The sequence below is a fragment of the Pseudophryne corroboree genome, chromosome 3, assembly GCF_028390025.1.
Source record: "Pseudophryne corroboree isolate aPseCor3 chromosome 3, aPseCor3.hap2, whole genome shotgun sequence".
NCBI lineage: Eukaryota > Metazoa > Chordata > Amphibia > Anura > Myobatrachidae > Pseudophryne > Pseudophryne corroboree.
The window spans coordinates 4,433,862-4,447,763 of record NC_086446.1 but is presented as its reverse complement, the minus strand read 5'-3'; the positions used below and the strand labels follow the sequence as shown (position 1 = coordinate 4,447,763).

The 13,902-nt window shown below is 48.7% G+C and overlaps 1 protein-coding gene across 1 annotated transcript in view; it reads left to right on the top strand.

Annotated features, from left to right (window-relative positions):
* LOC135054515 (zinc finger protein 665-like) overlaps window positions 1-13,902 on the top strand; it is a 172,328-nt gene that overhangs the window by 21,758 nt on the left and 136,668 nt on the right. Inside the window, exons 3-5 of the mRNA XM_063957643.1 lie at window positions 61-252; window positions 924-1,047; window positions 1,167-1,264. Coding sequence (XP_063813713.1) covers window positions 61-252; window positions 924-1,047; window positions 1,167-1,264 — 414 coding nt within the window. The remainder of the gene's footprint in view (window positions 1-60; window positions 253-923; window positions 1,048-1,166; window positions 1,265-13,902) is intronic.

Genomic DNA, 13,902 nt, shown 5'->3' with positions numbered 1-13,902 from the left:
GGGGAGGTGAGGGGATCTGGGAGTGTATGCAGTGATATTTGGTGTCACCCGAATGCACAGGATTACATAGTAGTGAGGAAGACATCCGGTGAGTGTGAGACACCCAGCAGCCATCCCCATGTGTCAAGAGGACTGAGGAGGACCCAGAGTCCCATCACGGTGCCCCCACATCACTCACTGATACATGAGAGAAACAATGACCAGAAGATCCTGGAACTCACCAACAAGATCATTCAGCTGCTGACTGGAGAGGTGACTGCTGGAAATGGGACATTATACAGTAACACCAGGGGATGTGTCTGGGTGATGACTGAAGAGGTGACTGCTGGGAATGGGGCATTATACAGTAACACCAGGGGATGTGTCTGGGTGATGACTGGAGAGGTGACTGCTGGGAATGGGGCATTATTCAGTAACACCAAGGATGGGTCTGGGTGATGACTGGAGAGGTGACTGCTGGGAATGGGACATTATACAGTGACACCAGGGGACGTGTCTTTGTAGTGACTGGAGAGGGGACTGCTGGGAATGGGACATTATACAGTAACACCGGGGGACATGTCTGGATGGTGACTGGAGAGTTGACTGCTGGGATTGTGGCATTATACAGTAACACCAGGGGATGTGTCTGGGTGATGACTGGAGAGGTGACTGCTGGGAATGGGACATTATACAGTAACACCAGGGGATGTGTCTGGGTGATGACTGGAGAGGTGACTGCTGGCAATGAGACATTATACAGTAACACCGGGGGACATGTCTGGATGGTGACTGGAGAGGTGACTGCTGGGAATGGGGCATTATACAGTAACACCAGGGGATGTGTCTGGTGATGACTGGAGAGGTGACTGCTGGGAATGGGACATTATACAGTAACACCAGGGGATGTGTCTGGGTGATGACTGTATCATTGTGTGTGTCAGGTTCCTATAAGGTTTCAGGATGTCACTGTCTATCTCTCCATGGAGGAGTGGGAGTATATAGAGGAACACAGGGGTCTGTACAAGGACGTGATGATGGAGAATCACCGGCCCCTCACATCACTGGGTAAGAGGAGACTGTCATGTATTGTACAGGGAAGAGCAGGTATGGGGGCTCCCTATATACACCTATCATCTGATAATCACATATGTACACTGTACTCAGTCACTGTGTGTCTCCTACAGATGGACCCAGTAACAGAGATACCCCAGAGAGATGTCCCCATCCTCTGTATTCCCAGGACTGTACAGAGGAGAATCACTGGATCCCACAGGAGGATCAGGTAGGTGGGATTTAGGGTCTTTCCAATATACCAAAGTGACTGTCACTATATGATCTATAGAGCAGCTGTTTATCTTATATACAAACAGTCTACTGAAAATGATTTCTGACTTTTCTCCTTCAGGGTCCACAGGATCTACCTGAGTAATAGGTGGCGTCAGAGGAACGGGCACCAACCGGTTCAAGTTTTTGCGCTCTCAGGATGCAACCGTCCAGCTCCCTATAACCCCGCCTCCTGGCCCAGGGAATTCAGTTTTTTGTTTGGTGTGGCAGGAGCCGGACCACTGTAGAAAACGGTCTGGCTGTCCTTTTCGCAGCCACAAGCTTTCTTATTTTATATAGTCTCTTTTCCTTTTATTTTCTCTAACGTCCTAGTGGATGCTGGGGACTCCGTAAGGACCATGGGGAATAGATGGGCTCCGCAGGAGACATGGGCACTTTAAGAAAGAATTTAGATTCTGGTGTGCTCTGGCTCCTCCCTCTATGTCCCTCCTCCAGACCTCAGTTTGAATCTGTGCCCGGACGAGCTGGGTGCTGTTCAGTGAGCTCTCCTGAGCTTGCTGTGAGAAAGTATTTTGTTAGGTTTTTTATTTTCAGGGAGCTCTGCTGGCAACAGACTCCCTGCATCGTGGGACTGAGGGGAGAGAAGCAGCCCTACTCTCTGAAGTTAGGTCCTGCTTCTTAGGCTACTGGACACCATTAGCTCCAGAGGGATCATACGCAGGATCTCACCCTCGCCGTCCGTTCCCGGAGCCGCGCCGCCGTCCCCCTCGCAGAGCCGGAAGACAGAAGCCGGGTGAGTATGAGAAGCAAGAAGACTTCGAAATCGGCGGCAGAAGACTCCGTTCTTCACTGAGGTAACGCACAGCACTGCAGCTGTGCGCCATTGCTCCCACACACCTCACATACTCCGGTCACTGTAAGGGTGCAGGGCGCAGGGGGGGGGGGGGGGGCGCCCTGGGCAGCATATGGACCTCTTTTGGCAAAAGTACACATATATACAGTTGGGCACTGTATATATGTATGAGCCCCCGCCAAGAAAATGCATATTTGAGCGGGACAGAAGCCTGCCGTTGAGGGGGCGGGGCTTCTCCCTCAGCACTCACCAGCGCCATTTTTTCTCCACAGCTCCGCTGATAGGAAGCTCCCCAGGCTCTCCCCTGCAGATTCATGGTAGAAGAGGGTAAAAAGAGAGGGGGGGCACATAAATTAGGCGCAAAAACACAATATACAGCAGCTACTGGGTTAACATTAAGTTACTGTGTTATTCCTGGGATATATAGCGCTGGGGTGTGTGCTGGCATACTCTCTCCCTGTCTCTCCAAAGGGCCTTGTGGGGGAACTGTCTTCAAAAAGGGCATTCCCTGTGTGTGTGGTGTGTCGGTACGCTTGTGTCGACATGTCTGATGAGGAAGGCTATGTGGAAGCAGAGCGGGAGCAAATGAATGTGGTGTCTCTGCCAACGGGATTCTTATGGCGTATCCTTTCCCGCCAACGGACAGGTTACGCTGGGAATCCTCCCCTAGGGTGGACAAGGCTTTAACACGCTTGTCCAAGAAGGTAGCCTTGCCGTCACAGGATACGGCTACCCTCAAAGATGCTGCGGATAGGAAGCAATAGGGTACCCTGAAGTCCATTTATACACATTCAGGTACCTTACTGAGGCCGGCAATCGCGTCGGCCTGGGTGTGTAGTGCTGTAGCAGCATGGACGGATACCCTATCTGAGGATCTTGATACCTTAGACAAGGATACTATTTTAATGACCCTGGGGCATATTAAGGACGCTGTCCTATATATGAGAGATGCTCAAAGAGACATTAGTCTGCTGGGTTCTAGAATCAATGCTATGTCTATTTCTGCCAGAAGGGTCCTGTGGACTCGGCAATGGACAGGTGATGCCGACTCAAAAAGGCATATGGAGGTTTTACCTTACAAGGGTGAGGAATTGTTTGGGGAGGGTCTCTCGGACCTGGTCTCCACAGCTACTGCTGGAAAGTCAAATTTTTTGCCATATATTTCCTCACAGCCTAAGAAAGCACCGTATTATCAAATGCAGTCCTTTCGATCTCAGAAAAACAAGAAAGTTCGAGGTGCGTCCTTTCTTGCCAGGGGCAGGGGCAGAGGAAAGAAGCTGCACAACACAGCTAGTTCCCAGGAACAGAAGTCCTCCCCGGCCTCTACAAAATCCACCGCATGACGCTGGGGCTCCACAGGCGGAGCTAGGCCCGGTGGGGGCGCGTCTTCGAAATTTCAGCCACAAGTGGGTTCACTCCCAGTTGAATCCCTGGGCAATAGAGATTGTGTCTCAGGGATACAAGCTGGAATTCGAATATTCGACCATGTTCGTAGTCCCGAAACCGGACGGTTCGGTCAGACCCATATTGAATTTAAAATCCCTGAACATGTACCTGAAAAGGTTCCGGTTCAAGATGGAATCGCTGAGAGCGGTTATCGCAAGCCTGGAAGGGGGGATTTTATGGTGTCTCTGGACATAAAGGATGCATACCTTCATGTCCCCATTTATCCACCTCATCAGGCGTACCTCAGATTTGTGGTACAGGATTGTCATTACCAATTTCAGACGTTGCCGTTTGGTCTCTCCACGGCACCGAGAATATTTACCAAGGTAATGGCGGAAATGATGGTACTCCTGCGGAAGCAAGGAGTCACAATTATCCCATACTTGGACGATCTCCTCATAAAAGCGAGATCAAGAGAGCAGTTGCTGATCAGCGTAACACTTTCTCTGGAAGTGTTACGGCACCACGGCTGGATTTTAAATATTCCGAAGTCGCAGTTGGTCCATACGACTCGTCTGCCTTTCCTGGGCATGATCCTAGACACAGACCAGAAAAGGGTTTATCTCCTGATAGAGAAAGCTCAGGAACTCATGACTCTGGTCAGGAACCTATTAAAACCGAAACAGGTGTCTGTGCATCACTGCACTCGAGTCCTGGGAAAGATGGAGGCATCATACGAGGCCATTCCCTTCGGCAGGTTCCATGCGAGGACTTTCCAATGGGACCTACTGGACAAGTGGTCCGGGTCACATCTACAGATGCATCGGTTAATCACCCTATCCCCCAGGGCCAGGGTGTCTCTCCTGTGGTGGCTACAGAGCGCTCACCTTCTCGAGGGCCGCAGATTCGGCATTCAGGACTGGGTCCTGCTGACCACGGACGCAAGCCTCCGAGGTTGGGGTGCAGTCACACAGGGAAGAAATTTCCAAGGACTGTGGTCAAGTCAAGAGACTTGCCTTCACATCAACATCCTGGAACTAATGGCCATATACAACGCTCTTCGTCAAGCGGAGACCCTGCTTCGCGACCAACCGGTTCTGATTCAGTCAGACAACATCACCGCAGTGGCTCATGTAAACCGCCAAGGCGGCACAAGGAGCAGGTGGCGATGGCGGAAGCCACCAGAATTCTTCGCTGTGCGGAGAATCACGTAAGCGCACTGTCAGCAGTGTTCATCCCGGGAGTGGACAACTGGGAAGCAGACTTCCTCAGCAGACACGACCTCCACCCGGGAGAGTGGGGACTTCATCAGGAAGTCTTCGCACAGATTACAAGTCGGTGGGAACTGCCACAGGTGGACATGATGGCATCCCGCCTCAACAAAAAGCTACAGAGGTATTGCGCCAGGTCAAGAGACCCTCAGGCGATAGCTGTGGACGCCCTGGTGACACCGTGGGTGTTCCAGTCGGTCTATGTATTTCCTCCACTTCCTCTCATACCCAAGGTGCTGAGGATAATAAGAAAAAGAGGAGTGAGAACAATACTCATTGTTCCAGATTGGCCACGAAGGACTTGGTATCCAGATCTGCAAGAAATGCTCACAGAGGACCCGTGGCCTCTTCCTCTAAGACAGGACTTGTTGCAACAGGGGCCCTGTCTGTTCCAAGACTTACCGCGGCTGCGTTTGACGGCATGGCGGTTGAACGCCGGATCCTAGCAGAGAAAGGCATTCCGGATGAGGTCATTCCTACGCTGATAAAGGCTAGGAAGGACGTGACAGCTCAACATTATCACCGTATATGGCGAAAATATGTTGCTTGGTGTGAGGCCTGGAATGCTCCTACGGAGGAATTCCAGCTGGGCCGTTTCCTTCACTTCCTACAGTCCGGAGTGAATTTGGGCCTAAAATTGGGTTCCATTAAGGTCCAGATTTCGGCCCTATCCATTTTCTTTCAAAAGGAGTTGGCTTCTCTACCTGAAGTTCAGACGTTTGTGAGGGGAGTACTGCATATTCAGCCCCCTTTTGTGCCTCCAGTGGCACCTTGGGATCTTAACGTGGTGTTGAGTTTCCTGAAATCCCACTGGTTTGAACCACTCAAAACGGTGGAGTTGAAATATCTCACCTGGAAGGTGGTCATACTATTCGCCTTGGCTTCGGCTCGGCGTGTTTCAGAGTTGGCGGCTTTGTCACATAAAAGCCCCTATCTGGTTTTCCATGCGGATAGAGCAGAATTGCGGACCCGTCCACAATTTCTGCCGAAAGTGATTTCATCTTTTCATATGAACCAACCTATTGTGGTGCCTGTGGCTACTACTGACTTGGAGGATTCAGAGTTACTTGATGTGGTCAGGGCTTTGAAGGTTTATGTAGGCAGAATGGCTAAGGTCAGGAAAACAGAGTCCTTGTTTATCCTGTATGCTTCCAACAAGATTGGTGCTCCTGCTTCAAAGCAAACTATTGCTCGCTGGAGCTGTAACACGATTCAGCAGGCTCATTTTGCCGCTGCCAAAATCAGTTAAGGCCCATTCCACTAGGAAGGTGGGCTCTTCTTGGGCGGCTGCCCGAGGGGTCTTTGCATTACAGCTTTGCCGAGCGGCTACTTGGTCAGGTTCAAACACTTTTGCAAAGTTCTACAAGTTTGATACCCTGGCTGAGGAGGACCTTGTGTTTGCTCAATCAGTGCTGCAGAGTCATCCGCACTCTCCCGCCCGTTTGGGAGCTTTGGTATAATCCACATGGTCCTTACGGAGTCCCCAGCATCCACTAGGACGTTAGAGAAAATAAGATTTTACTTACAGGTAAATCTATTTCTCGTAGACCGTAGTGGATGCTGGGCGCCCATCCCAAGTACGGACGACTTCTGCAATGCTTGTATATAGTTATTGCTTAAATAAGGGTTATGTTATGGTTGCATCAGGGTTGACCTGTTGCTCTGTTATTGTTCATACTGTTGACTGGGTATGTTTATCTCAAGTTATAAGGTGTGATTGGTGTGGCTGGTTTGAATCTTGCCCTGGATTACCAAAATCCTTTCCTTGTACTGTCAGCTCTTCCGGGCACAGTTTCTCTAACTGAGGTCTGGAGGCGGGACATAGAAGGAGGAGCCAGAGCAAACCAGAATCTAAATTCTTTCTTAAAGTGCCCATGTCTCCTGCGGAGCCCGTCTATTCCCCATGGTCCTTACGGAGTCCCCAGCATCCACTACGGACTACGAGAAATAGATTTACCGGTAAGTAAAATCTTATTTATTTATTTTTTAGCAGTATTTTTATGCATCAGAAACGCGTATAAGAAAGACCCTCCAACAGCTCTCCGCCGGGTGACGACAATGGTTACCCCCGTGTAAACACTGGTGTTTCGTTGGACGCTAGCTGGATGTACTAGCAAGTCCATACTGACGATCCCAGGTTGCGGCCGGAGAACGGGGAGAAGGTAACGCTTCTTTTTTCCAGGTAGCGGTTTAAGACGCATATACTGCCGCCTTACTGTTTCAGGGGGAGACTACCAGACAGTCCTGACGTGGCTGCCACCTCAGGTGCACCAGCACTAGGCCTCAGGGATCATAGGTTCTGGGGATTAGTAGAGGCCTCGATCCCTGAGGTTTATGTCAGCAGTGGGGAGTAAGACGCTCCCCTGGTCGTCCCTCCCCCCAGTTCATGACCAGTCTCCGCCGAGTTTCCCTCCATAAACTGATATCCGCTACCGTCTGAGATGCTGACACAAACAGTTCAGTTTGAGTTGCTGTGCGGCTGTGTTCACTGGTGCGGCTGTTTCTCCCAGCTGTCTTAGCGGAGTGGTTGAATACGGAGCGGGGTTGAAGTCTCCCCGTATCCCGCTCTCCTGACGCTGGTGATACAGCACTGAGTTCCTACCTACCCTGGCGGTATTGAGTAGTTGAAAAAAGTGTCTGATGCAAATGAGCATTTGTGAACATTTACTGCTGTATTATTCGCTGTGCATCTGAATACGCTAGTTCTCCGGTATAAGGTAAATGCAGTAATGTTTCCTCCTGTCTACTTATATTTTTTGAGTAATTGAAATTGTGCTCATTTTGCAAATGTATACTAATATGTTTTATGTGACTGATTGCTAGTGCGGCTGCTGACTTTAAACTTTTTTTCGGTCAGTTTTGTTTTCTTTCTCTGTTGATTCATACCCTCAAATCCGGTGCAAGCAGGGGGGGGGGTATCTGATTGTGCTTCACTTTAAAAATCATATAAAGTGAGGACTGTCACATTGAAGCATAGTTAACACCGTGTGTGTGATTAAAATTGTTGCTATGTCCAAGAAGGTCAAGGGTGAAGAGGCACCTACATTAACTTCATATTTGTCCTGCAAAGCGGGGTTAACCTCTCAAGACCTGGTACAAGATGTGTCATGTGCAAATTGTTATGATTTCCATAAAAGCCTTCTTAATAAACCGGCTTTAAGCCAGGCATTGGTTCAGACACAAGAACCTCTGTGGGCATCTTTTGCACAGACGTTATCCAATTTATCTGAGAAAATGGCGCCAGCTACTTAATCAGATATGGGGTACCCATCTAACCCTTACATGCAACATTCCCCCTGGATTATGCCACGTATAGTTCAGGATTTATTTCAGACCTAGGTTGCCGTTCAGCAAAAACAGGCTGACAGGCCCAAGGATTTGAAATCACATCGACATGGAGCAACATCTTCACAATCTACACGTTTCAGAATCAGAGGATACTTCAGATAATGAATCTGGTTCTTCCCATTCTGAATCTGCATCTAGAGTTGAGGAATATCTTACATCAGTAGATATACCTGAATTTGTGTTTAAATGTCCAAAAACTGTTAAAGCAGAATCTCCAAATTCAGATCATCTGACAGAAATAATGCAAGAGGCATGGTTTACACCCAGTAAGAAATTTAAGATTCTAGGAAATGATTTTCTTATTATCCTATTCCCGCTGTGGACTGTTTAAAAAGGGAAGTTCCTCCTAAAGTAGATGCACACGTAGTTGGACTAGTGCGCAAATCTACGTTACCTCTGCCTTCAACATCATTAAATGATGTAACAGACAGAAAGGTTGATGGTTTTCTTAAAACTATTTTCTTCTTGACCAGGGCAGATACTAGTCCTGCTATGGCCACAGCTTGGGTGGCTAAAGCAGTGGCAGGCTGGTCAGAAGCATTGGAAGATGATCTTTCCATGGCAATGAAAGAACGGTTATCCCATATTGCATATACAGGTTGAGTCTCCCTTATCCAAAATGCTTGGGACCAGAGGTATTTTGGATATCAGATTTTTCCGTATTTTGGAATAATTGCATACCATAATGAGATATCATGGTGATGGGACCTAAATCTAAGCACAGAATACATTTATGTATCATATATACACTTTATACACACAGCCTGAAGGTCATTTTAGCCAATATTTTTTATAACTTTGTGCATTAAACAAAGCGTGTGTACATTCACACAATTCATTTATGTTTCATATACACCTTATACACACAGCCTGAAAGTCATTTAATACAATATTTTTAATAACTTTGTGTATTAAACAAAGTTTGTGTACATTGAGCCATCAGAAAACAAAGATTTCACTATCTCACTCTCACTCAAAAAAGGTCCGTATTTCGGAATATTTGGATATGGGATACTCAACCTGTATAAAACAGGCAGCTGTTTTTATGGAAGAAGCAGCCCTGGATATGGGTATAGTAGCTTCTCAAGCATCAGCTTATCAGCTTCCTCAGTAGCAGCTTGCTGAGCTTTTTGGCTACATACATGGAAGGCTGACTCTGAATTCAAGAAGGTACTGGAATCCCTGCCTTTTGTTGGAAATATTCTGTTTGGTACAGAATTAGCCAACATTCTTGTGTCTGAAGCTCCCAAAAAAATAAGAATTTACTCACCGGTAATTCTATTTCTCGTAGTCCGTAGTGGATGCTGGGAACTCCGTAAGGACCATGGGGAATAGCGGGCTCCGAAGGAGGCTGGGCACTCTAGAAAGATTTATGACTACCTGGTGTGCACTGGCTCCTCCCACTATGGCCCTCCTCCAAGCCTCAGTTAGGATACTGTGCCCGGAAGAGCTGACATAATAAGGAAGGATTTTGAATCCCGGGTAAGACTCATACCAGCCACACCAATCACACCGTACAACTCGTGATACTATATCCAGTTTGACAGTATGAAAACAACTGAGCCTCTCAACAGATGTCTCAACAATAACCCTTTAGTTAACAATAACTATGTACAAGTATTGCAGACAATCCGCACTTGGGATGGGCGCCCAGCATCCACTACGGACTACGAGAAATAGAATTACCGGTGAGTAAATTCTTATTTTCTCTGACGTCCTAGTGGATGCTGGGAACTCCGTAAGGACCATGGGGATTATACCAAAGCTCCCAAACGGGCGGGAGAGTGCGGATGACTCTGCAGCACCGAATGAGAGAACTCCAGGTCCTCCTCAGCCAGGGTATCAAATTTGTAGAATTTTGCAAACGTGTTTGCCCCTGACCAAGTAGATGCTCGGCAAAGTTGTAAAGCCGAGACCCCTCGGGCAGCCGCCCAAGATGAGCCCACCTTCCTTGTGGAATGGGCATTTACAGATTTTGGCTGTGGTAGGCCTGCCACAGAATGTGCAAGCTGAATTGTACTACAAATCCAGCGAGCAATAGACTGCTTAGAAGCAGGAGCACCCAGCTTGTTGGGTGCATACAGGATAAACAGCGAGTCAGATTTTCTGACTCCAGCTGTCCTGGAAACATATATTTTCAGGGCCCTGACAACGTCTAGCAACTTGGAGTCCTCCAATTCACTAGTAGCCGCCGGCACCACAATAGGCTGGTTCAGGTGAAACGCTGACACCACCTTAGGGAGAAATTGGGGACGAGTCCTCAATTCTGCCCTATCCATATGGAAAATCAGATAAGGGCTTTTACATGATAAAGCCGCCAATTCTGACACTCGCCTGGCTGAAGCCAAGGCCAATAACATGACCACTTTCCACGTGAGATATTTCAGATCCACGGTTTTTAGTGGCTCAAACCAATGTGATTTTAAGAAACTCAACATCACGTTGAGATCCCAAGGTGCCACAGGAGGCACAAACGGGGGCTGAATATGCAGCACTCCTTTCACAAATGTCTGAACTTCAGGTACTGAAGCTAGTTCTTTTTGAAAGAAAATCGACAGAGCCGAGATCTGTACTTTAATGGAGCCTAGTTTTAGGCCCATATTCACTCCTGCTTGCAGGAAATGCAGAAATCGACCTAGTTGAAATTCCTCTGTTGGGGCCTTTTTGGCCTCGCACCATGCAACATATTTCTGCCATATGCGGTGATAATGCTTTGCCGTAACATCTTTCCTGGCCTTAATAAGCGTAGGAATGACTTCTTCCGGAATACCCTTTTCCTTTAGGATCCGGTGTTCAACCGCCATGCCGTCAAACGCAGCCGCGGTAAGTCTTGGAACAGACAGGGCCCCTGCTGTAGCAGGTCCTGTCTGAGCGGTAGAGGCCACGGGTCCTCTGAGAGCATCTCTTGAAGTTCCGGGTACCACGCTCGTCTTGGCCAATCCGGAACCACGAGAATTGTGTTTACTCCTCGCTTTCTTATTATTCTCAATACCTTTTGTATGAGAGGCAGAGGAGGGAACACATAAACCGACTGGTACACCCACGGTGTCACTAGAGCGTCCACAGCTATCGCCTGAGGGTCCCTTGACCTGGCGCAATATCTTTTTAACTTTTTGTTGAGACGGGACGCCATCATGTCCACCTGTGGTTTTTCCCAACGGTTTACCAGCATCTGGAAGACTTCTGGATGAAGTCCCCACTCTCCCGGGTGGAGGTCGTGTCTGCTGAGGAAGTCTGCTTCCCAGTTGTCCACTCCCGGAATGAACACTGCTGACAGTGCTAGTACATGATTCTCCGCCCATCTGAGAATTCTTGTGGCTTCTGCCATCGCCATCCTGCTTCTTGTGCCGCCATGTCGATTTACATGGGCGACTGCCGTGATGTTGTCTGACTGGATCAGCACAGACTGGTGTAGGAGCAGGGATTTTGCTTGACTTAGGGCATTGTAGATGGCCCTTAGTTCCAGAATATTTATGTGGAGGGAAGTCTCCTGACTCGACCATAGTCCTTGGAAGTTTCTTCCCTGTGTGACTGCCCCCCAGCCTCGAAGGCTGGCATCCGTGGTCACCAGGACCCAGTCCTGTATGCCGAACCTGCGGCCCTCTAGAAGATGGACACTCTGCAGCCACCACAGTAGAGACACCCTGGTTCTTGGAGACAGGGTTATTAAGCGATGCATCTGAAGATGCGATCCGGACCACTGGTCCAACAGGTCCCACTGAAAGATTCTGGCATGGAACCTGCCGAAGGGAATTGCTTCGTAAGAAGCCACCATCTTTCCCAGGACCCGCGTGCAGCGATGCACTGATACCTGTTTTGGTTTCAGGAGGTCTCTGACTAGAGATGACCACTCCCTGGCTTTCTCCTCCGGGAGAAACACTTTCTTCTGGACTGTATCCAGAATCATACCCAGGAACAGTAGCCGTGTCGTCGGAACCAGCTGTGACTTTGGGATATTCAGAATCCAGCCGTGCTGGTGCAGCACCTCCTGAGATAGTGCTACTCCCACCAACAACTGTTCCTTGGACCTCGCTTTTATTAGGAGATCGTCCAAGTACGGGATAATTAAAACTCCCTTTTTTCGAAGGAGTATCATCCTTTCCGCCATAACCTTGGTAAATACCCTCGGTGCCGTGGACAGTCCAAACGGCAGCGTCTGGAATTGGTAATGGCAATCCTGTACCACAAATCTGAGGTACTCCTGGTGAGGATGGTAAATGGGGACATGCAAGTAAGCATCCTTGATGTCCACCGATACCATGTAATCCCCCTCGTCCAGGCTTGCAATAACCGCCCTGAGCGATTCCATCTTGAACTTGAATTTTTTTATGTATGTGTTCAAGGATTTCAAATTTAAAATGGGTCTCACCGAACCGTCCGGTTTCGGTACCACAAATAGTGTGGAATAGTAACCCCGGCCTTGTTGAAGTAGGGGTACCTTGATTATCACCTGCTGGGAATACAGCTTGTGAATTGCCGCTAGCACCGCCTCCCTGTCTGAGGGAGCAATCGGCAAGGCAGATTTTAGGAACCGGTGGGGTGGAGACGCCTCGAATTCCAGTTTGTACCCCTGAGATACTATTTGAAGGATCCAGGGATCCACCTGTGAGCGAGCCCACTGATCGCTGAAATTCTTGAGGCGGCCCCCCACCGTACCTGGCTCCGCCTGTGGAGCCCCACCGTCATGCGGCGGACTTGGAAGAAGAAGCGGGGGAGGACTTTTGCTCCTGGGAACCTGCTGTTTGTTGCAGCCTTTTTCCCCTACCTCTGCCTCTGGACAGAAAAGACCCGCCTTTTCCACGCCTGTTTTTCTGGGTCCGAAAGGACTGAACCTGATAAAACGGCGCCTTTTTAGGCTGTGAGGGGACATGGGGTAAAAATGCTGACTTCCCAGACGTTGCTGTGGAAACTAGGTCCGAGAGACCATCCCCAAATAATTCCTCACCCTTATATGGCAACACTTCCATGTGCCTTTTAGAATCTGCATCTCCTGTCCACTGGCGAGTCCATAAGCCTTTCCTAGCAGAAATGGACAATGCACTTACTTTAGATGCCAGTCGGCAGATTTCCCTCTGTGCATCTCTCATATATAAGACTGAGTCTTTTATATGGTCTATGGTTAACAGGATCGTGTCTCTGTCTAATGTGTCAATATTTTCTGACAGTTTATCTGACCATGCAGCGGCAGCACTGCACATCCAAGCTGACGCAATAGCTGGCCTAAGTATAATGCCTGAGTGTGTATATACAGACTTCAGGATCGCCTCCTGCTTTCTATCAGCAGGTTCCTTGAGGGCGGCCGTATCCGGAGACGGTAGTGCCACCTTTTTAGACAAACGTGTGAGCGCTTTATCCACCCTAGGAGGTGTTTCCCAACGTGACCTATCCTCTGGCGGGAAAGGGAACGCCATTAGTACCTTCTTAGGAAGTACCAATTTTTTTATCAGGGAAAGCCCACGCTTCTTCACACACTTCATTTAATTCATCTGATGGGGGAAAAACTACGGGTAGTTTTTTCTCCCCAAACATAATACCCTTTTTAGTGGTACCTGTATTTATATCAGAAATGTGTAACACCTCTTTCATTGCCTCAATCATGCAGTGAATGGCCTTAGTGGGCATCAGGTTAGACTCATCGTCGTCGACACTGGTGTCAGTATCAGTGTCGACATCTGGGTCTGCGGTCTGAGGTAGCGGGCGTTTTAGAGCCCCTGATGACCTGTGTGACGCCTGGACAGGCACGAGCTGAGAAGTCGGCTGTCCCACATTTGGCATGTC